Source organism: Choristoneura fumiferana, chromosome 25 (assembly GCF_025370935.1).
Source record: "Choristoneura fumiferana chromosome 25, NRCan_CFum_1, whole genome shotgun sequence".
NCBI lineage: Eukaryota > Metazoa > Arthropoda > Insecta > Lepidoptera > Tortricidae > Choristoneura > Choristoneura fumiferana.
In genome coordinates, this window is record NC_133496.1 from 12,256,751 (window position 1) to 12,284,335 (window position 27,585).

The window sequence follows — 27,585 nt, forward strand, 5'->3', positions numbered from 1 at the left end:
TTATACCTAACGGCGGGGAGCTGGCGCTGCCAAGAGCGCAGTTAGCGGTATCGGCAATTTTTGAAAAAATATTAGTTTTTCTTTTACAAATATACAATTTTACTCGAAAATGTGGTGAAAACATTGTATGTCGCACGGGCGGTACTAGAATTACGAACATCGACTCATTAAAGCCCTCGTTTTCGACTTCGGGCTTCTAATAGACTCTCGTTCGTAATTCCTTATTTACCACTCTTAAGACACAATGTACTATTTACGTTTCCATCCAGCAAATACAAAGAAGTTTATTAAAAACATGCTGTGCCTATCTAAAATAAGTTTTTGGTATAAATTGCATTTGTAATACAATCTTTTTTTACTGACTGTACTTTTTGTTGGCTGTACTTGTATATTAAAATCTTAAAAATATTGATAAGATGCTACCAAAGATTCTAGACTAGACTGTCGCATATGAAATATGGCAGCTAGTAAAATTCGCTCGAAAGTGTTTTAGGACTGACTCAGCGCCATTGGTGCTTTCGTTCCCAATTCAGGTTTTACTGGCAGTCAGGGTTGCCAGATTTGGGTATTGACATCTGGTAATTTATTAAGTGTCACTGTTGGATTTGCGTGGAGTGTAGATGAAAACTGAAGTTCTTTGGTCACATCTCCAGAAATGAGAACTCAATGGAGAGATTGGTGGTTCAGGGGCAGGTGGAGGGCAGGAGGGCGCGCGGCCGATCACCAACTCGCTGGACTGACCTGATTAAAAAAGCTACTGAGTCCACGATGGTCCAGTGTACTCGCAACGCCTCTAACCGGCAGAAATGGAAGCACATCGCTAAGAGGGCTGTCCTCGAAAGGGTCTGCGACCCACCGAACATCTCTCCGTGTACCTCGTCTGCGCAACCACGACCACTCTGACAAGAGTGTCCGACTAAGAAGAAGAAGAGAGATGAAAACTGGTTCAAGCGACCGGTTGCAAAAAACAAAAGAGTTAAAGTTGAACTCTGGTTCTTGGTATGTTGGTGAAATTAGAGAACAACAAGACGGAGTAACAACAACAAGTATTTCGTACCCGTGACAGCAGGGCTACTACGAAACTCGAAACTCGAAGTTCGTGTCGTGCGGCGGTCCCTCTGACACTTATAATATTTAATACGAGAGCGAGAGGGACGGTACGATACGAACTTCGAGTTTCGAGTTTCGTAGTAGCCCTGCAGGAGCAGAGGGAGTGGGGAAGCCCACAGAATATATAAAACTTGACGTTGGTGTTGCCAACAATCACAGTATAATCTTGTGAAGTGTTGCTTTAACACCATAATAATTATTATGTGCTTAGTATAAAAACTAATAATAAACTACTACGTTTTAGCTGCTGTTAGTAGAAATGGTAATAGAATAATAGAATAAGAATGTAACAGTCACAAATTGATTTGTAAAATATAACACCATCTTAGTTCGGTCAGCGTCAAAAGTTGCTGCACACTTTGGAGTTTGTCGCTTTTCAGCCACGTACGTAACGCCATGCAAGAGTGATAAATGTGTTAATGCGACAGAGTAATAGAGTGACCAGCTGCATTTGATGCTGACTGTACATGCAGACTATAACTATGGAGGAGCGGTGCCTCCTGACACAGGCTTTAACAAGCTTAAAAGGAGGCTCCAGACATTAAACAACGTTATGTACAAATTGTTATTGAAAATAAAGTATTTTGTTTTTATTTTTTATTTTTGTGGTGCTTAAAATAAAGTATATCCCTTATTAACTTAGCAGTAACGTCGTCTATAATCGTTTTGAACATCAAAACAGCTCAACTTTCGCTGCTTACTGTTTGAACTTTTTTGCCGGAAATATCATGTTGAGATTCCATACAGTCATGCCAAAGAAATCAACTTGAAATTGATTATGAAAAGGTCCCTGATACGGGACTCGGTCGGTTTCTTCGACTGTACTGTACGATTCAGTTCAACGTTTTTTTGTGCAAATATAAATTGTTTATTATTACAATGTAGTGAGTGACATCCCTCTTTCAAGAACTCTTTACTGGCATGCCTCAGAATCACATTTGAGCAAACAGATTTTCCGACGTTTCAATATTCCGTAGACTTTATTGAAATGAGATTCAATTCAAATTCTCGCTTTACACACATTTGTAACCGCACTGTTAAATTTGTCGAAAATTGCCAAATTTATTTGATACCCTCATTTGAATAATAAATTATTTGAATGATAAATTTTGTGAATAATAATTTATATGATTCGATATGGCTGCGTTTTAGTATATTAAAACGAAATGCTCACTTGCAAATTTGTTGGAAAACTTTAAGTCGCTCAGTGGCGTCGTAGTTACAAAACGGTTCTATTCTAAATGACTATTTTTATTACTTCTAGTTTTTCATTTCTAGTCTGTATAAGATAGCTTAGGACTATAGTTCCGACGCGGGTCCAGTGAAAATTGAAAATGTGACAAGAATTGAACTGTTACGCCAATTCGGAGCACAGTTCCCACTCCCACGCGGGCCCAGTGCGGATTGGAAAGTTCGCACAAACAATTGAATTGCTTCGCAGGTTTGTGCAGGTTTCCTCACGATGTTTTTCTTCACCGTTAACCTCGTGGTAAATATCAAATGTAATTCCGCACATGAATTTTGAAAAACTCAGAGGTGCGACTCGGGGTTTGAACCCACGGTCCTCTGTTTGAGAGGTAAAAGGTCAAACCACTCGGCCACCACGGCTTTTTTAACTTATTTAGGTTTGATATGTTATTATTAAAATGAAACTTTAAAAACGGCTAAATGCACGTCGAGCTCGCGCGCCGAATGTTCCGTACAGTCAGGGGCAAAAATACTATGTACATCTACTTAGACCTATCACAAAAATTACTACATGTTTAAGTTAATATAGAACAGTCTCTGGTTAAAGCCGCCGGTTCACGGTGGATGCAAGCCACCTCCTACCAAGGTAACTGGAGGTCTACGGGGGCGGCCTATGTCCAACAGTGGACGTCCTACGGCTGATATGATGATGATGATAAGTATAGATTCCTAAAATAAAACGAGATGGATGGATGACATTGACATCTATATAGTACCTTACGGCACTAGGCTCTGTTAAAGCCGCGGGTTCACGGTGGATGCAAGCCACCTCCTACCAAGGTAACTGGAGGTCTATGGGCGGCCTATGGCCTTGGACTACGGCTGATATGATAGATTCTGACAATTTTTCCTAAAATAGGGAACGAGATCTATATATAGTACCTTACGGCACTAGGCTGGCTGTTTGGAACAAAACGCGTCAATCAATCGTCAATATTATTTTGACACAACCCCTGTCACGGACGTCAATAAACTATAATGAAAGGTTCACAAATCCGCGCTGTGAACGATTTTTGTGCGCCGTTTTGATAAAAAAGTAAAAAAAAAAAAATCTTTACACAAAAGAATGCTACACATACAACAAATACAGTACTTACTTACAAACTAATACAAGTTTTAACTTGCACTGCGACTCCACAAACACACAAAACAACGATAGCGATATATATACATATATATTTATGAACAAGAAACATGCAGTCTATATATACAATCGCTGGTAATAGAATAAGTGGTGTTAGTAATTAATTAGTATATCGGTTGTTGTTGTTTTTGGCATAACCCATAAACCCGTGGCGCGTCAGGTTTTAAAAAAGTGGACAGATGTCATCGAGTCATTAATCTGTGGCATTTACGTGTTTGCATATGTTTTGTTTCTTGGATTCCGAGAATGTGTTTTTGTAGATAGTAAATAAAAATAACTACACAGGCAACATCTACTTACTTTACTACGCCGCTACTTTATTTGCTTAGGTACTAGCTAGGCTGCGCCCGCGATTTTTTTAGCGTGAAACATTTAATGAGACGAAATTTAATATCCAGGTTTTGAAAAAATACGCGTTTACACGTAGCATCAGGCATGAGTATTGATGGAGGAGTATATCTTTTTATACAGTTTAGAACTTCTTTCCATTATATATAAGCATTTTTCGAAAATTCAGGAAAAACAACTATGTATGTCAATTTATATACTCGTAATGAGGAATAAATAACATTTTTGCCATGAATCTTTTTTCGCTAAATAACGCTATAAATATTTTTGATAAACCATAACCTGTCGGCTGCATACAAGGTAACAAGGTATTTGCAAGCAACTTGGCCCATACAATAAATACCTTACAGACTAACATACATATTTATAATCAATATTATTTAAAACTAATTTGGTGACAAAACGGCTAGTATTAATGGAGTAACTGAAAACCCGAAAATAGCTTATTCAGAATTAGAATCCATTAGGTATCACTTAAGCAAGTTGTGTTTTTACCCGACTGCCCGAAGGAGGGTTATTTAACCAATTTTTCACGGTGTCCAGTCTAAAACTTACAATTGCAAAATACGCCAATGTATCTTACGAGAATACAAATTATTTAATAATACTTATCTGATAATTTAATCCTGGCCATTTGTCTGTCAGTTTTGATTTGCAAAGGTCGCAACCAGGGTTGCCAGGTCAGTGAGCGAAAAAGCGGCAACACCAATTGTCGATTGCATAAATGTTTATTAGGGAAAAAATATTAGAAAAAAATGCCGAACCGCCCATACTTCGGAATTTTTGTTATACCGAACGGTTCGGTAAAATATCCGTACACCTGGCAAGCCTGGTCGCAACTGACAAGTACAAATTTCGAGAGTAGAGTTATAAATCAAATCAAGTGGAATTACGGGCAAAACTTACTAATATTCTCGATATAGGTAGTTAAGGTATTAATACACACACACACACACACACACACACACACACACACACTAACATCACGCCTGTATTCCCAAATGGGGTAGGCATAGAGCGCACACGAAACATTACCGCTTCGGAACCACTTTTAGCAATTTTAGGTGTTAAGTTTGACAAAAACGGAACAATAGTGACAGGTTGCTAGCCTGTCGCCCATGGTATACCTTAACCTATATCCTCCTCCTATATATTCCTCCTGGCGTAAGAGGCGACTAAGGATATAGTTAAATTACCTCAAAATAAAAAATACAGTTGTGTCTGAGGTTTACACTTATTTAATTAACACATTGTACAACTAATATTTAATCTTTATATGTCTGTCATAAAAATACAATGTTAACAAACTTACGGGCTACACTTATTAAAAGGGACAAATAACACACATTACCCTGAACTACGAAAATTCCTGTGTTTCAGATGTAGATGTAGAAATGCTTATTTATTAAACTTAATATCCTATCACTTACAAAATATAAGAATGGAAGTTATTTTAGCATTAAGGCGTTGAACTGACTCTATCGTGTTTCATATTCCATGAGAAAATCACTTCCTTCCGTCTGTCACTAACTAAAGCGTTGCTTTACGACTTGGCACTTGGTGGACATTACTTGCATGTATGTCGGTTGTCAGTGCATTTTATGGGAGTGACCCCCTAAACTATCTAACACTGGTCTGCGCAGAGTAGGTGAATGACCTGATTTTGGACGATCACGGTCAAATAAAATTGTCATGACACTGTTAACATGTCTTTGGTCAGTTTTGTCTTACATTCGCTAGTATTAAAGACATCATAATTCTCAATCATCCAAATTGCAGGGTGTACATACATATGAAGTTAAATAAAAGGCTAGTCTTACGTTACCATGGCCAGTAACTTGTAGCCCAAACTAATCGAAAACTTGGTTAAATCGTTAAGTGCTATAAAAATGTTTGTGTTTGTCTTCCTGAAGGCCGTATAAGCAACTTGTGGGCGGTGGACATGTACTACTACAATAACAAATAAGACCATTAAACTTTAGCCCAACGAATTTAGGACAAGTCAATTTCAACTTATACCGGTAACATTGATTTCGAAATGTCTGTTAACATCATCAAATTCAAAATTCAAATCATTTATTCAGTAAATAGGCCGCAATGGGCACTTTTACACGTCATTTTTAAACTACCAGCGCTTTCGGAAAGACCATCATTGCCAAGAAGAATGCGCCGCAAGAAACTTGGCAGAAAGTCATTTTTTCTACATAAATAATTACAATAATAATAATACAGGGATGTATGGGGTCCCTTAGTTACAAAACTAAATACTAACTATTATCTACGTTCAGTGGAAGTGTAGACTGCTTCCACCGTCATAAATTAAAAAAATATTTAATAATAATTTAATTCTGAAATTTACATTTCAGGTCAAGTAACCATTAATTAAGCTTTTAACTTAATACCACAATAACTTTTAACCATCTTCATCACATCAGCCTCTAATTAGATTTGAACGCCCACTGTTGGACAGAGACCTCTCCATAGACCTCCAGTTGCTTCGGTTGGAAGCAACCTGCATCCATGAACCAGGTCATCCATCCATCTCGCTGGTGAACATCCTACGCTGCGCTCGCCGATCAGCGGTGTCCATTTAAGAGCTTTTCGGCCTCAATGGCCATCCAGTTCAACTGTTCATGGTTAAATCAGAATCGTTATATGTTGCGAGATTTACTAATTTATATGACTAAGCAATGTCATATGTAGCAAGAAAGCAATACTGTAAAACATCGCCATTACGTCTGAATCAGCTGAAATCTCGGAAAATAAACTCATTAGTCATAATATTGAACCTACGACCTCTAATATCGCAAGTCCACAGCCGCCATTATTATAATTTATTTGGCTGGCAACCCCAAAACAAAGCGACTATAACGTTGCCAGTTTCTCGCTCTTCAATGCTCTCATTTCTACCATGTTGGCCAGACAAGGATGCACATATTAATCAAGACAAACCAAAGATGTGTTTTTTGTACACACGTTTAGCTGTCGGTGACGTTTTTATTATGTTGTTATCCTACCAATATTATAAATGCGAAAGTTTATGAGTTTGACTGCGCGTGCGTGCCAAAATGGCTAGAAGGATTTGGATGAAATTTGGTATACCGGGAACCGAATCTCTGGAATGACGGATAGACTACTTTTTATCCCGATATTCTCTCTAAATGCCAATGATAAAATCGATAAATATCTTATTCTTAGGGGCTGTTTCACCATCCATTAATTAGTGTTAACAGATGGTTAAATGTGATGCCGTCTCCGTCTATTCGAACATAAAAAATAGAGATCTATGGATGGTGAAACAGCCCTTAAAGTGCCACTTCATTACTGGAGGTTGGCCGTTAGCTTTGAAACTTCTCCCTATCTTATGAGACACCCGGAACAGTTGCTCTGCACTACTGATCCCGCTCCACTCCCTAATATTCCGCAGCCATGATTTCTTCCGCCTTCCAGAGCGTCGTTTTCCCATCAATATTAGCTGCAGCTTATAAATAGGCTCAGACAGAATTGATCAGCGAGCTAGGGAGAGAGCTATGCTCGAGATTTCTCTACGGGATCGAACCAGAAATGAGGAGATACACAGAAGAACAAGGGTCACTGACATATATATCCATAGGTATATGTAGAATTAGCTCGTTGAAGTGGCAATGGGCAGGCCATATATCACAGAGAAAGGATAATCGTTGGGGTGAAAAGTTTCCTGATATCTGTAATGGCGCAGCACGTGCCCCAGATTCGATTTGATTTAGCGCTTTTTCGATAAATATGGTACGTCACTATTCTAAAACGTCAGTTGCTTGTGAACAACGTGGTAGTGGGGCTACTACGAAAATCGAAGTTCGTGTCGTACCGTCCCTCTCGCTCTCGTATTAAATAGTATAAGTGTCAGAGGGAACGAACGACACGAACTTCGACTTCGTAGTAGCCCTGCAGGTGCGTGTTGGACACTTACCAATAACAAGGTGTCTTCCTACATTATCTATAACACAAACAAATGCAACATTGTTAGTTGACCTAAATGCATTTACGGTCGGTTCCCTAACTTATGTATCCACTTTTTCATACTAGTTGTATAGAAAAGTGGAAACTTATGTTAGGGCACCGACTGTACTACATATACATACAGGGAGTCTTTCCGAATATTATAGATTTCCGAATATCATCAGCCTATATACGTCCCACTGCTGGGCACAGGCCACCTGTCAGAAAGAGGGCTTGGGCTGTAATTCCCACGCGGTCACGGTGCGGATCGGGAACTTAACACACACCATTGAATTGCTTGTTAGTTTGACTGAACGCCCTTGTAAAGTAAAGGATATGGTTGAGAACGACCCTCACTCTTGTGTTTAATCGATAAAAAGCATTTTATAGTATGTTTTTTTTTATTGCGAGTAGCGATTCTATTGTGGCGTCCCCCACGCTATACAAGGTATTCACTAAATGATATATACCTACGTATGAATATTACTTATATATGTTAAGAAAAGTCAGAACTTACAAGGCTAAGTACCTACATACAGTGTTTGTGAAAATATTATTTCAACACTAACAATCGCCCCAGTCCCATTCATAACACTCCATTGCTAGAGGCTTTCATTTTAAAAGAATCCAATGCCTCATGAGCCTTTGTTTTCCCGGGAATGTTCAATATTGTCTTGCACCATTCTTCGTCGGTTTATTGAAGTCTCGGGAAAGCCTGTTGCTTCCGTTTAATAAGAGATGGCGCTGGCAGCCGCCATGTGAAGTTCGTTGTGTTTGAATTGTTAAGAATGTGGAATAGAGTACAGATCTATTGAATATTGTTTTACCATCGTATTTTGTCGGAGTTCGTATTTATCTTCTTGCTTTCTCAACTAGCTTACTGAAGTTTACTGAAGCTAATTGAGGAAGCAAGATGATACAGCTTGGCCTTATGGCTGTAGTGTCCTCCCTTTTTTTGCTCCCTGGTTTGAAAGGGATGACACTACAGTGTTGCCACTTTTTAATTTCTACTCTTTATGGGCAAGCTGTAAATATATGAACGTTTTCGACAAAATACGACAAAACATTATTCACTACACCTGTATTGCTGCGTAAGGGATATGTTACGTGTATTAGTTTATCTACATAATGACAGACAAAGCGACGGTAGCATTACAGCATTAAAATACCTGTTCAGTACTGCACAGGTCTCCTCTCAGAATGAGAGGAGAGAGCTAAGGCCCATGCTTTTCATGCAGGCCTAGTTTGAATTGGAAACTTGCCATCATTTCTCTCACCAAAAAAAAATCATGGTCTAATTTAGAATGTAATTTTTGCAAATAAAATTTCTAAAATTGCGACGGGATCGAAATACAGATGAAGTATTTCGTTTTTCCCATAGTAATACATGAACTTTGACATGTTGCAGACGAATATGAATGATCCTTGCTTAATAAATGATAACATGCCTATTTAATCAATAAAGTAATAAGTACATTTATTGTAGAAAGGTTCCAAGCTGGATAATGTCATGACTGAGGTGTGTAATCCTTACTCAGGTGTATCAAAACATGTCAAAGTTAATGAAGTATCGCTTGCCTTAATTGACAGTATGTTAGTTTAGGCATTTGAATTTATATGAAGGTACCTCAATCGCGTTTTAACAACAAACACTTTGGTCGAAGTGTGATGTTTAGTATCGATTTGGCCTCCTAGTAATAGGATTTTCCAAATAAAATAGCGTATTTAATTAAAAACTTTTTACAGATAACCTTTGGTAAAATCCGTATACATTTCTAAGATATAAATAAATGCGTGTTAATCAGGAATAACGTAGCATTATTTTATTGAAAGAATTTTTAAAATCGGTATACCTATTGTAGTTCTAAAGATTACACTCTACATACATGCAAACGCAAAAATGTTCGTCTTTCTTCTTTATTATTGTTAGTTATTCGGAAATACACGGAGTCTTGATTATTCAAAGGCTCCATTAGTTTGGTCGTAACATCATCATCGTCATCATCCCAGCCTATATACGTCCCACAGCTGGGCACAGGCCTCCTCTCAGAATGAGAGGGCTTGGGCCGTAGTTTCCACGCGGGCCCAGTGCGGATTGAGATCACACACACCAATGAAATCTTTCGCAGGTTAATGCAGGTTTCACGATGTTTTCCTTCACTGTAGCTCGTGGTAAATTTCAAATGTAATTTCGCACACGAATTTTGAAAAACTCAGAGGGTTTGATACCACGATCCTCTGCTTGAGAGGCCATAAGTCAAACCACTAGGCCACCACGGCGTTTTGGTCGTAACAAGTTCACGTCTTTAAATACGGATCTACTTCTTAACATGTCTAAAAATGTTGAAGCATAACGGGACATGTTATATTTACGTCGAGTCGCAGTCGCAGCGAACGCTTTGTGCTGGATATCTGACAATACCTAAACCCTTTGCAAAACAAGGTTCGTACCAAGCTTCGTTATTCTAGATGTTTATGAGATTGCTACGTCTTTGAAAATAATAGGCAATCTTGGCCGGTTAAAATTGAGACGGATAAAACGTGATATATTTGACATAATGTCGCATCGTCCACGTAAAAACGTTGTAAGTCAACATAACGGCTTAGTAGAAAAAAGCTGCGAGACACGTTGACAATTTGTACTGTTTTTTTTCTCTGTTGTATGTCATGATTACTTTATTTTTACTAAAAGATTTGTGACTTGAAAGAGAATCTTGAGAGAGAATTCTGGCGTTGAATTGGCTGTTCGCAAGTATTGGTCGTTTTTCGACCGTTGCCCGTTGCACATATACAAAGTGCCTACAAGTATTAGGGTGCAATTTTATAAAAACGGGCCATTGGGGCAAAATCCGAACAATCGTGTAATCGCGATAGTTGAAACCCACGTCACAATGTTCTTAAGAAGAGCGGAAACTTTATACTTTTGTCGGGACATAGGGTAGCAAGCAATAAGGTGGTAAAGTATGACGTCATGGTAAAAGGGGACCGCCATGGACACTCGTGACACGACTGAGGGCTGTGTATCCTACTTGTAGAGCATCTTGCCTAACGGGAATGCCCTCGAAATTTTATATTATTGTAACTATAATTACTTTATTTGAACGATGCGACAGACTTTTCGAATATATCTTAGCCTATTTTCAAGCCTAGTAATCTATATCTACGCAACATACGACCTATATGTGACAGCTATGATGTAAATCGCTTTAGTTGTTTGTTCACATTCCGTTAATGGCCGTCGTTAAGCTTTATTCGTATCCATTTATTTTTACAACGCTGTAACGATATCACTATAATTTCTGTATAATTTTCGTACAATGAACACTATTTGGAGGATGGGCAATGTTGGCGGGTAAAATGTTGCTATGGTAATGCTATTTTCATAACAAACAAACTACAAAACTCCACTTTCGTTCACTGATTCGTTCATGGACACTATATCAATAAAGATCGTTGTCCGTAAATTAATAAATGGCTATTTTCACAAAAAAGTGTACCCTTATTATGTGTAGTTTAAGGTATATATAAATCTATCTGAACATATTGTACGCCCGAAACGGGTAACTGTTGATACTTTGTATGCATGTCGACTTTGTATGGTTTATCCTACTCAAAATCAAAAGCATTTTCGATTCCGATGATTTTAAAATTTTCCCAATCAAAAATGACAGTTTTGTGACGTTTTTTTTATACGACTCTGTATGAGCGTCACAAAACTGACTTATAAAATTTGTATGAAAAAATTACACTTTGAAAATACATTTTGAAAGAAAAGGTTACTACACGTTTTTGTGAAAACGCCCAAATACCTACCATACTAGTTTACTTAGGTATGTACCTACTTGATATAAATTGCAAAGAAAAGCTAAGTAGTTTTTTAAGGTATTGTTTTGTTCAATTTATTCTATATTAGCTGTCTTAGCAGCAAATTCAAATCATACATTTGATCGAAGACCCCTTTACGAGTATTTAAAGCGTAACTGTTTAATCGATACATGCTAAAAATTACGAGTCCCAAGGGCTAAACAATCACGCAGTTGTTGCGTTCGGCTATAAATATTCCAGTAAAAATATTTATGACAAGTTTAGTGTTAAGACTCCTTTAGCTTTGTTATGTTCAAAAGCTTAGTAACTACTGAATTTACTTCATAGTTTTACAATGCCTTTTAAGCGGCAATAAATAATATTCAAACGAGCAAAGGCAATATAGTAGCGTCGTAAAATCAATGGGATACCAAAGCGATAATAAAAACTTAGACACTCAATTTTGATGGCCACTAAGCCCCGTCACAAGATTGCCCATTCTCCATTCACTCATTCGCTCAATGACCGAATGAAATGATCGTAATCAATTGATCCAAATTAGCTGCTTCACGGTGAACTTCATGGAAGAATTGGCTGTTTACTTTTTATTGTGCCTTCTTGGAACTATTTCATGGTTTCATTTTATTCTCGTAATGGGATTCTTTTTTTATATCTTGATATGACTAGCTTGTCAAATAGATTGACTCGGAATATAGCAGCGCATATTGAGAAACGTTGACGTTTGTGCAGGAAACCAACGTGTTGCTATGTTCGAGGCAAGAAATTTGACGCTATTCCTTCAAGTAGGAAACTTTTCTGATACAATCGCCTCATTACTTTATTCCTAAATCTTATTTATATGCTGCAAAATATTGCTTATGGCTTCCGTAAATTGTGATATTATGTCTCTTTGTTCTTAGGTTTTTACACTTCTTAAGTCATGGGATTTTCTTCTGCTTACTGATATGACAATTTAAGAGTTATAAAAAAATCAGCATCGACTTCATTTTCAATGTTATATCTTTGTAATTCTTGCACCCACTACACATGATATTAGATGCTTCAGGCCATATTTATCATATTGATTTGTTTTGTTTTCTTAGTTAAATTGACAATCGTAATAAAGCCTAAAATATCATGTGTGTCTTGTATTATCTTTCAGATATATTCTCATCTTTATTTTTATGAACTTCTGTAGACTTTTCTATAGCACTTCCTTTGCCAGTAAATACTTTCATAGATATCTTTTATGTAAACGATCTTGGTGCGACAATACGAACTCTACCTTTCATTTAGGGGCTGTTTCACCACCCATTGATTAGTGTTAACTGACGGTTTAATGTGATGCCGTCTCCGTCTCTTCGAACAAAACAAATAGAGACGGCATCACATTTAACCGTCAGTTAACACTAATCAATGGGTGATGAAACAGCCCCTTAGACTTCTAATTATTACGTGTAAACATTAAATATATCGCTTCATATTGCCGCAACAATATTCTAAAGATGTATGCACTTCAATCGCGGGCATCACATACCTCTTTCACTCTTTGTTGACCCAATAGTCGATCCCCGCGATTCATCTAGCACTTCTCTTTAAGCTTTTCACAAAACTCTCTATCTTCTTCTCTCTTCCAGTCCGATCCTGGGCATTGCGGAACACAAGGAGTGGAGCAACGGCGTGGCTCGGTACTCGCAGTGCCTCACGCAGGCCGTCACCGTCTGGGAAATCAGCTTCTTCCTCATGGTCATAATCCTCCTCTACATCCTCCCCCTCATCATCCTTATCATCCTCTATAGCGTCATCGCCAGAAACCTCATCACGGCAGCTTCCAAGGTGGTAATGAACAAAACGGTCGATCCGTACAACGCACGCGCAAGAAAACAAGTCATCTTAATGCTGGGCACTGTCGTCTTCTGCTTCTTTCTATGCCTCATGCCTTATAGAGTACTTATTCTATGGATTATCGTATCACCAGCCGAATCGCTGGACGGTATCAACCCAGAAAAATGGTACAACATTTTGTATTTCTCCAGAATAATGCTGTACATAAATTCGGCTATAAATCCTATACTTTATAACTTGATGTCGTCTAAATTTAGAATAGGCTTCTGTAAAGTGTGCATTTGTTATAAAAATACACCAGTGAGAAATCAGAGCGTTGAAAATCGAACCACGAACGGTTCAACGACCAGCAGCAGTTTGTCCAGGACGACGAACAGTTTGAAGAAACTTTTCACGCACAGAGGAAGTTTAGATAAAAGTGACACAGATACCGATCGGAATAAAGTTAAAAGTAATATCTTTGATAGGATGCTGAATAAGAGATTTATAAGGCAGGAATCTGCGCCGGTGTGCTCATCAAAACCGAGTAAGGTAAACAGGATGCGTAGTGAGGGTAATATGGTGGAAGTGGCGAGTGTTTTAGACATTCATAAACCAAACAGATTAGACCATTCCGATGTTAGTGTAAGGGACATTAGGCCGGATATTGAGCTAGATGCAACCCGCGGCTCTTTGAGACGCAGCGTGCTTATAAATAGTACTAAGGCGAAGAGTATAGAGTGCGATAGCAAAAAGTTCTCGCGCCAACAAACCAAAGTAGACTGCATGGTTAAATCTAGGAGTGTGGAATATGATTGTCCAGAGAGTTTTGTTTGAAGCCTTTTAGGATGTATTTTTGTATACAAGGTGCTAAAGCTAATACAGATTTACCAATCGGTAGTTTTAATGTAACAGAGTGGCAAGGCTCTTATTGATTTTTATTTCGAAAGAAGCTGTGAGTTGCTTGGAAACTCTAAAGTTGAAGTTTATTCCTGAAATAGGAGTTTTTTTTATGACAAGAAAGCAAATTAGAGCAACTCAGTCACCTTGTGGTCAATGATATCCGCTTCCGAGTGCCAATCTTTTGACATTAGAATTTTGGCCAAGTTCATTTAGAGACTAGTCTTTGACAAGTAAGATGAATAGATATAAGAATAAGGTTTTTATTGAACTTTCCCATTAGCTAAATTCAAATATGGAATAATAATGATTATTATTTTTATTGTGTAACTTGGGTACCGTAATACCACGTTATTTCACGAATAATCCAAAAAATTAAATATGTACCTACTCTCAAAAGTATCTAGGAAAAATATAAACCGAGTTTTGAAATTAAGTTTGCAAATTAGGGTAAATTAAGGATGTACTGACTATTATGTACAAAGAAGTTCCACAATTTACAAAGAGTAACGTTAAGGACGCTGCATTTTTAAACCACGAAGCCACCAGAAATTGAATTGACAGTTATACCATCAAATCGTCGTAAAAATATACATTAAATAAGAGTATAACAATCCTACTCACAGTGAGGTGTAATAATTCTTACAGTACAGTCAACCAATTTGATTCCTAGGCAGTGGCCTAGGTTATGTAGTGACATAACCTTGTCACTAGCATTTTACGTCATTCGATAAGTATTGTTACTCATAAACAAAATTATTAACTTTGATAAGTTTCTACGGTGACCTTAGAATCAAAATAATGCAGAGTGTATCTACCCGTACTACATGTCATTCCTTTATCGCGTATTAGGGCATTTTCACAAAAAAACTTTGTAGGTACCTACCCTTTCCTTTTTTTTTTGTAAAAATGTTGTTTTTTTCTACTCAGAATCAAAATCAGAATCAATTCTGATGGTTTCAAAAATTCTCCCAATCAAAAATGACAGTTTTGTGACGTTTTTTTTTCATACGTACGGTATGGGCGTCACAAAACAGACTCATAAAATTTGTATGAAAAAAACGTCCATTACTTTTCAATCTCAGTTCAAATTCACTTATGCCTTTACATGTATTTATATAGCTAAATTTATTTAAAATGATGTAAATTGTACTTTTATTTATAAGAAATTATACTATTTTTAAAGTATTAGTAGAGTTATTGTTAATAATGTTAAATATTTGAATACGAATTGTAATACATTAAATGCTATTTAATTTTATTACGATTATAAATTTAGTCAATTTAATTCCTTTGTTTGATTTGTAGCTAGTTTCGACGAAAATTGGTAAGTTACATTTATTTATTATGATAATGAAGTTTAAATCAAACTATTTTGAAGCCGATCAATTGAAACTACACGTTTTCAGAATGGTTTAGGTCCGGGTGTGATTCGAGAAGGATACGAGTACCTACCTTATCATGCATTATAAATATCTAAAGTACAATATCTAGTACAATATTGTACTTTAGATATAATACTATTGTATTGTATACTAGTTTGCTAAATGTCGTTCGAAACTCGAAACAAAAGGCAGCTTTCTTTTTTTACCTCATTTGAATCTTCAAGAAAACAGAAAACCAACGAGTCGAGCGACATTGACATTCTGGCTGTACTGTACAATAATGTTGACATAACCGACCTGACAGAGTACCCTAGCAACTAATTGTTCTATCAGTAGAACAGAGGCCTTTATTGTCTTACGCACTCGGAATCACGATCATTTTCACCACTTCTTTCTGTCATACGGTATGAAATGAGGCTAAGAAAGAGATGGTAAATGCGATTGTGAACGCCAGAGTGGACAATACGGCGACAGGTCTTATACATCGAAGCTAGAAATTCGAAGTTCGTATCGTGCCGTCCCGCTCACGTTTCAGACGAACAATACAAAGTTCGAACTTCGAGACTTTGGACCTTCAGGAGTAAATTCGGAATTATAACTAAAACTATACAGACAGCCAGTCAATCAAGATATACAAAATAGTATATTTGAGAATCCTAGCTTTTGATAAGGTTCAGTACCCATTGGGTATCAAACGGACCCATTAATGTCGCCACCCTATCCGTCTGTTCGTCCGTTTGTCAGTCACATGGTCATATCTCAAGAATCGTGATACATATCGTGTGTCTGTAGTTATCGTGTCGTTTAAAGTTTAACTTGAAAAGATCTCTTTAAGGGATAATTTCGCCTTTGTACATCCCTTTCTCTTGTTAACTGTAATTTTCATATGTTTTATGTACATTAAAGACAATACAATACAATACAATATATATATACAGCTGAAATTATTATGAAATTATCAGTACCTATTAAACATTTTAATAAATTAGTTCAGCAATTGTAATTTCGGAAATGCTTCTGCTTATTTTAGAAAAACTTATTTGTTTTGTATTTTACCTATCCTTTATAAACCTCTTAAATAGATATGAAAAGCGCAGGTAAGTAACCTTTGAATTAAAATTCTTAGAACAAATGAAAATCTCAGCTGTTAACAATCGTTTGAACTAGTAGAAGATCCGAACTTGAAAAGATCTGCACCGGTCTGATAATAGAATGAAATGTAGTTTATAATAAATTTAGTATATTAGAAAATATATTAGAAATGGTTTTGCTAAAAAAATCCTGGACAGACAATTATTTTTTAATAACTTTTAATAGTTTTTAATTAAATGCAGACAAACCTATATCAACGTGTTCACAATTAAACAGCGCTTACGTTGATAAACATTTTTTGTTCTATTATCTAATCAAGTGAAAGTAACTGGCATCGACATAACTGTTTGAGTTTATACCTGGCAACCCAGTAGTTCGTCCAGGTAAACAATAGCAAACCCAACGTCTACATATTCTATAGGTTTTATACTTTAAGTTAATATAAAATTTTCTTATTATATCGATGATGCAACAAAAATGTATTAAAAATATTTTTTGAAATATAATTAAAAATGTATTTTCTAATATACTAAATTTATTATGAAATAAGTTTCATTCTATTATCAGACAGGTGAAGATCTTTTCAAGTTCGGATCTCAGACTAAACGGCACTCTAACGCAAATAAAATGCATTTATACTAGTGCATCGACCACCAAAGTTCCGAGAAATATGAATAATTAGTATGTAATGAAATACTGTTTGAGAATTTGAGATGTATCAGTATCGTGTAATACGGTCTGGTTGTTTAGCTAAAGATGTGAAAACAATCTTATCCGCGCGTATTTTATGGTATGCAATATTGTTTTTATTTGTACTTATTACATTTATACTTACATTATTATTATTGTAAAAACAAAATATGACCTCATCCAACTATACTACTTTACCATAAGGCAAGTTGTGTGCTCCTAATTCAAGTGGTCTTAAGCGCAAGAAGCTAATTAGTGACATGTTAATCTACCCTTTTTAGAGTTCCGTAGTCAACTAGGAACTCTTATAATTTCGCCATTATCTGTCTGTCTGTTTGTAAAAAAATGGTGATTTTTTTCTTGACTAACCCTAATAGTGTATGTATAGTATCGTTGGACAGGTCTTTTAAAACCATTGCGGGGTTGCGTAGACGATTATTCGATTCAGTGATCTGTTTGCGAAACATTCAACTTTAAAGTTTAAAGTGAATATTTTCATTAAAATCGAGCGTCTCTAAAATTTAAACTGTTGGGTGGAAAAATTTGAAAAAAAAACAGGATGGTAGTAAGTATATAAAATTTACAAGGAAAATTATAACGGCTAAGATTGCTTAAGAATTATTAGTATTTTAAGAGTAAATAGCAGCCTAAGGTATAAAATATACCTAAGCTTGGAAGATTCCATGTACAAAATCCTTAGAATAATATGACTTGATTTTTTCGTAATGGCTACGGAACCCTAACTTAGGCGTGTTCGACACGCTCTTGGCCGGTTTTTTTTTATTTTATCCATTAAATTTAATTCTCATTTCCGAGTGATACCTACATGTAGACCACACGCTCCAACGATTGAAGCAGCAGTATTAAAGTGTGCTAAACGAAATCTTAATCACGTACTTCAATAAACGCGTGCGCTCATTAGGACCCTAGAATGGGTTGGAAGCTAATCGCTGTAATATAACGGTAACAGCGGTTTAATAAGCTTTAATATTAGCAACACATTGCTTTGGCAGAAAGAAGGTGCGCAGTAGGGATGTAAAACTAAATCTTTTGTGTGTGTGTGTGTGATGTTACGAAATCGTCAACTACATACAATGGCACATCACTTAAAGTGACGTACTTAGATCATTAGAGCGTGGGGTGACAATTTGACGTTTTGATTCGGCGCCTACGCAATTATACAAATCTTATTAGAAAACTTTTTTTAAGTTTAAAGTGTATGTTTTTCTCTTCATCAATTAAAAAAACTGGCTAAGTGTAAGTCAGACTTGCACAGAAAGGGTTTCCATACAACTGTCATTTAAAAATTGACGCTAAAACCATTCTCGCCTCAAAAAAATATACCACTTTTTTATCACGCAAAATTACAACTTTCAAGCACTAACAGAACAAACAGTCTCTAAAGTTAAGTACGGACGGACGGATGGATGGACATGACAAAACTATCAGGGTTCCTTGCAAGACCACGGAACCTTAAAAACTGTTATACGCAGAATCCTACAAGTTTAAGTTATATTTGCCGTAAAAAAATCATAAATCAGTAGCTAAAAGAAAAACAAGAACAGCTGTCTATATAAGGATTCCAAGAACAAAAACATTCCTGACTCTACTGCAAACCTCTTCATTATGCAAGCAGCCGTGTATTCGGCAGCGGCAATTTATACCCCCACTAATCTTAAGGGGGGACAATTTACAGCAGAGACGAACAATGGCCGTATAGCCGGTTATCACTTTACTGAATTATCTAAGTGTGTATGCTTCTCGACAATGGCACACAATTCAAAGGATTCCAGGAAAGATGCGGCGATAATTTCCAGTTTTGTTGTTACTGTCGTTTTCAATGTAAAGTACGTCCGTTTTACTTAGTTAAATTAAATTGGGGCGGTAAATCATAGTTGAGAATGGCACATTAGAACTTTTGTCATTTTATATGCGGTGGTTAGTAGCCTAACTAATCATTATCATTATCATATCAGCCGTAGGACGTCTACTGTTGGACATAGGCCAAACCTTCAATTGCTTCACGAAGCGGCCTCCATCCACCGTAAACCTGCGTCTTCTACCAGGTCGGTAGCCTAAATAATATAATGATAATGGTTTGGACCTATGGCTTCGCAAACTGAGAGACGTACGTGGGTTCGATCCTGGACTCTCTCGCTCTATGAATAGCTCTAATGTAAGAACTTGCCAGTTTTTTTCCCTCTTATTTTGAGATTACATCTGTTCTGTACCCAGCAGCGGGACTTTTATAAAGGTCAGAGATTCGGAGATGATAGTGATGATGATGGCTTTAATTACTTCGCTGAATCATCTAAGTACCTATGCTATAGAATAGAATATAATAATAGCTTTCGGACAATGGTTTACAGTTTAAAGTATTTTACTGAAGATGCTCGAATTTTGTTGTTCCTATCGTCGTGTGCGTCCGTTTTGTTTTCATTGACATAAGAAAGAACCCATAAAGTACCTAGATTGTTTCAACCGATACGTTGAAATCTTTTGGGTAAAATCTTAATAATGTGGGGATATCATTTTGAAACACTTTCTTTATAAATAAGTGATAGAGATAAAAGTTTTTAATATTATTATTATTAGTCTATTCTGTCCCAATGCTAAGGAAGAAATTTTTAGGATTTTTAGTTTTTATCAAATCGTATTTTCTTTCCCTAATAACTTGTTTTCCCATGATATGTACCAAGATATTTCCATCATAAATATTAAAGTTAATTTGCTTCTATGCATGTAATATCAAAGACTCGAGGGCTTGATAATAATTTCATAAAATATAATTTCGGAGGCACGCCGAGCGTCGTCGAGTAGCGATGGCGGCGTAAAAAATTAACATAATTTTATTTTTCTGAAGGCCACGATCTTTGTAGACTTAATTACGAGTATTTAAATACACCGCCAAATTAAAAAAATTCAGGCCTCTGTTGTATTTAGCGAAGTTTTTGTCAATTTTGAAAACATTTGTTAGTATGAAAAATTGTAATGGTGGTCCCTGATAGGTATTAATTAAATATCCTACATATTTAGAAAATGTACGCAATTAAATAAATATATGCAACAAATATTTCTACTTTAAATTAATAGAAAGAAAGTCGCGAATACGAGTACGTACTAATTTTAGATATACAAACTCATTGTTTGATTAATAATGGAGGTAGTCATTCAAATTAGAGAATATTTGTGCTTCTTAGTACAAGTATAGATACGGTGTGACCGCTTGCTAATTCTAAGTCACTTTCATCTACATTATCACGCGGGTCAGAGGCCAATACTAACTAATCTTCTTTTGTTTACACAGCCCCATACTCGGCGTCGCCACCTTTACCTACGAAGAATACCAAGATGGATCACAAGTCCCCGTCTGCCTCACCCAAGCTGACACTTTCTGGTCAGCAATGTTTTTCATCCTCATCATCGCTGTATTCTTCATCGTGCCGCTCGCCATTCTCCTGATCCTCTACAGCATCATCGCCAAGAACCTGATGGAGAACCCTGTCATTATAGCCCAGAACACCAAAAACAACAGCAACACTGGCAATGTCATAAGATACAGAAAACAGGTCATACTAATGCTAGGCACTGTCGTTCTATCTTTCTTTCTATGCTTACTGCCTTTCAAGGCGTTGACCTTGTGGATCATAGTATTCCCACCAGAGACAATAATGTCGTTAGGTATAGATGGTTACTATATACTTTTGTACTTTTGTAGAATTATGCTTTATTTAAACTCGGCGATAAATCCAATACTGTATAATTTGATGTCGTCAAAGTTTAGAGAGGGGTTCGTTAAGCTGCTGAGAATAAATAAGCTGATGAGCTGTGGAAGGAGTTTGAGAGAAAATATGTCGAGACGAGATACGTTCAATACGACTACATCTACAGGGTTCTCCAGTAGTCAACACAATTCTGATTCCTTCTGGAGGAGGTACAGCAACAGAGCGAACTCACAAAAAAACATCATCAACAAAGACATCAAAAAGAAAAAAGTTAGCAAAGTTATCGAACCCAATGTCCAGCAGTTAAAAGTTGGTGAGATCATCAGTGTCGAGAATACTAGACGCAATAGCATGAAATTCATAGCAGATATGAACGAAATAAACGATAATAATATAGAAGTAGAGGTACATCAGAATCATTCTCAAAATGAAGACACTGCCAGTGAGAACAATAAACAGATACAAATATTGAACCTAGATGTTAAGACCAATAGCGTGTATTCTATTACTCTAGATATAAGCGAGAAAAGTGAAGGGAAAAATAGGTTTGTGTGTGTGCCGGTCCAAGATAAGGAGAGCAAAAATATATTTGTATACGACTTTAAAAGTAAAGAAAGTTTCGTGTAAATTTTTTATATTAATGCTGGAGCATAACTCTTGGATAAACACGTCGTGAACTAATCAACAACAATTGATATCGAATTGAAATGAAGCCAAATTGAAATTGAACTGAAGCTAAGTATATAACTAATTGCATTTAGTTAAATGTTTTTGAAAGAACACTAACATCAATTTAAGTTATTTCTAGTATCTCTGTAACTTAAATAATGATTTACGTACTTTCAAACATACCAAGGGGAAAGATGCTTTTAAAAACCGTACTGTAAAAGACTTCATATTTATTACACATATTTTTACTGGATGTAAACCGCAAATACTTTTACATTGGGTGGGATCTTATTAAAAGCAATCCTATAGGAATATGTCTTATGTAAGTTCATTTATGTAGACGACATTACTATTCTTTTGTATGTATTTGTTTGCTATGTCATTCGGAACTCGAAACTAAAGATCGTCTTTCTTTCTCATTTGAATCTTCAGGAAAATTAAGAAAAGCGACGAGTCCCGAACGACATCAACATTCTGATTGTACAGGTATTTAGATATAAACATAGGATGCGATCTTCAGTTGTTTGCTATACATTACACATTTATTTTTTAAATCACTAGGCATAAAAGAAAGGCACAGGTGTTGTCCGGGAGTTGTGGTCAGGCGATAGACATAGCGTATGCTGGTGCATTGGCGGTGTGCCAAGTAAAACAATGCATTTAAACAGACTTAAAGACAAAATTAAATATTTATGTAAGTATATTATAATCCGGAATATTAAAGAATATCAAAAAGCTTTTATATGACCCGTAAAATGAAGGCATAAAAAGGCCGGATGTTATTTATACCTTATTGTCGAACAAAGTTTACCGAAGGTAATGAATGCTGAGTACATTTGTGTTTTAATTAATAGTACCTACCTTAGCTAGAAGACATACGCTGGACTCTGGAATCGGACTGTCGGCCCAGAATGAAAGTAGTTCTTATAGCACAACTAATAAGAAAAGTCTGAATTTGTTTATCTATGTCATGACCATATACATTTAAGGGTAGCGAGTTCGCTGTGAGCGCCTAACGATTTCGCCGCGAGCGCCCAACGATGTCGCTGCGAGTGCGCAGCGAGATAGCTGCGTATAGATAGATAGATATAATCTTTATTCTTCAAAACAAAGACATGGCTTAGTAACTAAAGACTAATAAAACTAACAATTCAGCATAACGATAGCAAATAAAAACATAAATTAAGTAACAATTAAACAGATCAGACACATGAATGAGAAGCCATGTGATGCACTGAAAAACAGGCGCCAAAAACGCCATGTTGTAGACTCTCGTACAATAATAATAATAGGGTGTCTTCGGCGCTACATGCAGCTAACTCTCTGCGCGCTCGCCTCGCTTTCAACAAATTGCTAACGTGATAAGGAAAGGACCCAACTGAGCGGTGAAGCTCTGCTACGTTACAAATTTGTACAGAATCCTCAATGCGCGAGTTCGATTCGTACCTTTTTTTTTTTATAAAATGGAAAACAACGACTTTGGTAACGTCACAAACACACACGAAACCTTACAATGTTAACTATTATACAGATTATGCATAAATGTCTCTAATATAAATACAATCATAATACTTTAAAATATATACTAATAGTTATATCAGACGTATTATATATTGTTTATTAACGACACTGCCTATTTTATGTAACGGTGAAATAAAACAGTTGTTTATACAGATAAGTATTGTTGTTTTATTTCATGGCCTGTTTTTTGTGAATTATTGTGGCAAACAAGCAACAAGTAAGTGGAACTGACCATGAACAACTAAAACACCAGAGGACTACCGAAGTGTTGCTTACTTAGAGGACTAAAGGCAGTGGCGCCAAAAGGGTACACTACATAAATACGAAAAACGAAAGAAAGTTGGAATCAGAACTTAAATAGATTCAGTGACTATTCCGATTCATCATAAATCCGATTTTTATAAATACGCTAATGTAAAATTACGATATTCAAAATTCGAATTTTAATAAACCGAATAAGAAGTCCGACTCAAATGTCAAAAATACGAATTCCGATTACTAACATACCGATTTTCAAAATTCCGAATATCATTACTCCGATCAATAATAAATCTCGACCATAAAACAGTATTTACTGTTTATTGATTTTCAGCAACGTGACACAAAGTCGACGGAGCTCCGTGCAGTTATGGCACTTCGCGCCTTGTCGCAATTCCAACCTATCCTAACCTAACTTACTTAACCTAAAGTATGCAGGTCAATTTATCTAAATTGATTGTTATTAATTGGAGATTCGAAATCAAGATTCCGATTATTAAAACCACGAAGTTTATTTTTGCCGAAATATTTCGAATTAGCGATGTCATTTCGGAAAATTTATAATCGGAATACTGTACTTCGGGCCAATAAAATTTCGTGCTTTTCATTCTTCGGAGTTTTAAAAAACGGATATTAAAAAAATCTATATTTTGAAATTCGGAAAAATAAATTTCGTGTTTTAAGTAACCGGAATTATGTCTTAGGAATTGTGAAAATCGGAGTTCTGAAAATCGGAATTAGAAAATTCGGAATAAAATATTTCGGAGTATTTGGGTGTTCCCAGCGCCAAAGTCATTTTATAAAATACTAGCCGTTACCCGCGACTGCGTTCGCGTAGAATTCGGTTCGGTTCGCTATCCCGCGGTAACCATGCAATTTTCCGGGATAAAATCTATCCTATGTCCTTTCCCGGGACTCAAAATATCTGTATACCGAATTTCATTTAAATCGGTTCAGCGGTTTAAACGTGATGCAGTAAAAACAAACAAGCAAACACAAAATTTCGCATTTATAATATTATTAGCCGTTACTCGTGACTTCGTCCGTGTAGGATTCGGCTTTTACTTTTTACTATCCCACCCCACAGTCCTATGGACTCAAACTATCTGTATATCGAATTTCATCTAAATCGGTTCAGTGGTTTAGACGTGATGAGGAAACAAACAAACAAACAGATTTACAAACTTTCGCATTTATAATAGACGAGCTGTCAGTAGGCCTCCAACAAGATTCGCGGGATCGCGGTGGATAGACCGGTCTTAATGGAGAGCCTTGGGGGAGGCCTACAGAAGTGGTCGTCTTTCGGCTGACATGATGATGATGACCAAAAAATAAATGTAATTCCGACCTTTTCTATTTCTAACATGCTGACAACAAACTACAAACTGCCATTTAGTCCAGTAAATAGTGGGATGCTGGCGATTTCCAACAGTGTACGGGTACTAGATTCGTCATTGGGAGGGCAGTTAACAATCGCCTGCCACGTGTGGCCGTGACTTCTACAATATCAGGGGCTTACATTCCAACCTCAATGCTGTTCATCACCACCTTGAGACAGCAAAGCCGGCCTTGCTTTTCTGACTGAGACGCAGATATCATTCTCCGGCGGACACGTCTTACCTCTCCTACCCTGGGTACGGACTAGAACACTCATTTGTGCCTAGGGCTGGGGTGTGCGTGTACGTTAGAGATGATATCAGTTCTCGCCACCTTAGCAATTCTTGAAGGTAGGGACCTCTCCACTTTATGGCTACGTGTGGACAGCGACGACCATCCTCGCGTCTATGCGTGCCTGTATAGGTCCCATAGCGGTGACACCGAGACTGACCGACTCATGGAGCAGATCCAAATGGCTGCAGACTCCGTGCAACAGCAGGTCCCATCTGCAGAGATCGTTATACTAGGGGATTTTAACGCCCATAACGTCGAATGGCTTGGCTCTGGCAAGATGATCATGCAGGGAGATCTGTTCGCGACTTTGCTCTGGCATTGTAATGAAATTTCTACACAGGGTAGCGGTCGCTGCGGTGAGGAATTAAACCAAGGTTTTGGTGCAACAAGATGTTTATTTGTAAGGATACTCACAATTATCCCGCTCCCATCAACCATACAAACACTGTGTATAATTTAAATCCTACTTCCTTATGAAAACTAAGGGTCGTGAATGCAATTGGCCAGTGATTTGTGATTACTTAACTATCTGTATAATCTAAATAAAGGTATCCTATACCTCGGCTCCGAAGCTGCCAAACCTGGCTGCAGGCCACTGTGGGCCACCCTAGGACGCCGCCTCGTGCTCGACGTCCAGCGCCACCGACAGTAAACCACGCTGGGCAGGCCAACCAGCTCCACAGCCGCCAGGGCTCCTTGAAACACTTCTACACGAAGCCACAACAACCACACTTCAGCCCGTGTCTTAGCACCTCCTGTGGACGAATCATGGATTAGAAATAACTCCAGTGGGGTCCCTCAAGGACAGAAGGGACCAGCTCGCTTAGCCTGGTTGACAGACCACCATGAAATTTGGAAATTAGTTAAGCACGCACCGTGGAGGAAATGCAGACTTGCTTAGCGCCGCCTGGGTCACGCTGTCTACTCCACGAAGGCGCAAGACTTTGGACACCACAGCGATCTACAAGCAAAGATCGAGGATTAGCGTTGTCGACCCAAAGGGAAGGCAGGGCTCCAATGGTTTGTCCACATACCACTGAATTCCGGAAGACACTACGTGAGTCGCTCCACGTCACACACACCACAATACCCCACTGAAAACAAAAATGTAAAATAAGTAAAGAGAAACGCTAACAGCGTATTCCGACGCCTTTACCAGGTCCATCAAGAGGAACTCACCAAAAACAGAAAATAATTCCCACTTAGGAACACAACTACTCTTCAACCATCAATCAAAATGGCTGCTCACCCAAAACGCGGCCTCATGCTCGTAGAGCTGTCACTGTTGCCATGTACGATTTTTTTTTGAAGGACATCACTAGTCAAAATCCAAATATTTATTTTCCAAAACCATATTAATCCATATTCCTGTAAACGATCTACACAAACGGAGATTAATTTAAATGTCCTTAAGTCAAATGAAAAAACGCCGAATTATGAGATGGACAGAAAAAACATTGACTCGAAAACTCTTGCTGTCACCTGTCAAAATGACAACCTTACAGCATATGGCCTGACACAACTGGTTACTGCGCCTACGCGAATACCAGATGTAGAGAACCAGGAGCCTTCTCTGCTGGACCTTCTGCTGACTTCTCATCCGGCAGGCTACCAAATCTCCGTTGAGCCCCCTCTCGGCTCCTCGGATCATTGCCTGATCCGGAGTAAGGTACCTCTCACGTGTCCCCGCGTCGGCGAGTTGCTTGCAGCCGTCGTGTATGGCATTACAAGTCAGCAGATTGGGATGGGATGCGGTCCTTCTTTGCGTCCTACCCTTGGAGGCAGGTTTGCTTCAAGCTGGATGATCCCAACGTCGTTGCTGACTCTGTTACTGACGTGGTGCTGCAGGAATGGAACTCTTTGTTCCATCCTCTGCGGTCCCCGTTGGTGGCAGATCCCAACCTTGGTTTGGTCGATCCTGCAAAATGGCCTCACGCCGAAAGCGGGAGTGTTACCAAGCCTGGGTAAATGCAGCGAAAATACGGGATGTAAATACCAGTACCTTAAAAAAGGAGTTTAACTTTGCCTCTAGGTCCCTCAAAAGAGACATTGCCAGAGCTAAGTCGTTGCACATTGGTAGAATTGGCGAGAGACTAGAGCGTCTCCCTTCGGGAACTCGTGCGTTCTGGTCTCTTGCCAAAGCTATTCAGGGGAATTTCTGCACGCCATCTTTTCCGCCTCTACATGCGGGTAACGATTCGTTGGCCCACGACGCGAA

At 37.6% G+C, this 27,585-nt stretch overlaps 1 protein-coding gene and 1 long non-coding RNA gene across 4 annotated transcripts in view; one reads left to right on the forward strand and one right to left on the reverse strand.

Moving 5' to 3' along the window:
* The window catches only part of ETHR (ecdysis triggering hormone receptor), a 95,884-nt gene extending 73,090 nt beyond the window's left edge, over positions 1–22,794 (forward strand). For 2 of the 3 annotated variants that reach the window (XM_074107181.1, XM_074107182.1), the window contains exon 4: positions 20,831–22,794. In XM_074107181.1, the coding sequence (XP_073963282.1) occupies positions 20,831–21,875 (1,045 nt within the window). In that variant the 3' untranslated portion in view covers positions 21,876–22,794. Of the gene's footprint in view, positions 1–13,269; positions 15,541–20,830 lie in introns of those variants that run through there. The other variant, XM_074107183.1, reaches the window with a different exon arrangement.
* A 3,213-nt stretch (positions 22,795–26,007) lies between these two features.
* On the reverse strand, positions 26,008–26,712 carry LOC141442161 (uncharacterized). Its single transcript, XR_012452896.1, has 4 exons — positions 26,547–26,712; positions 26,402–26,461; positions 26,243–26,328; positions 26,008–26,122 (listed from the first exon to the last, which is right to left on the reverse strand). It is a non-coding gene; the product is annotated as an uncharacterized lncRNA (long non-coding RNA).
* Positions 26,713–27,585: the final 873 nt, after the last annotated feature.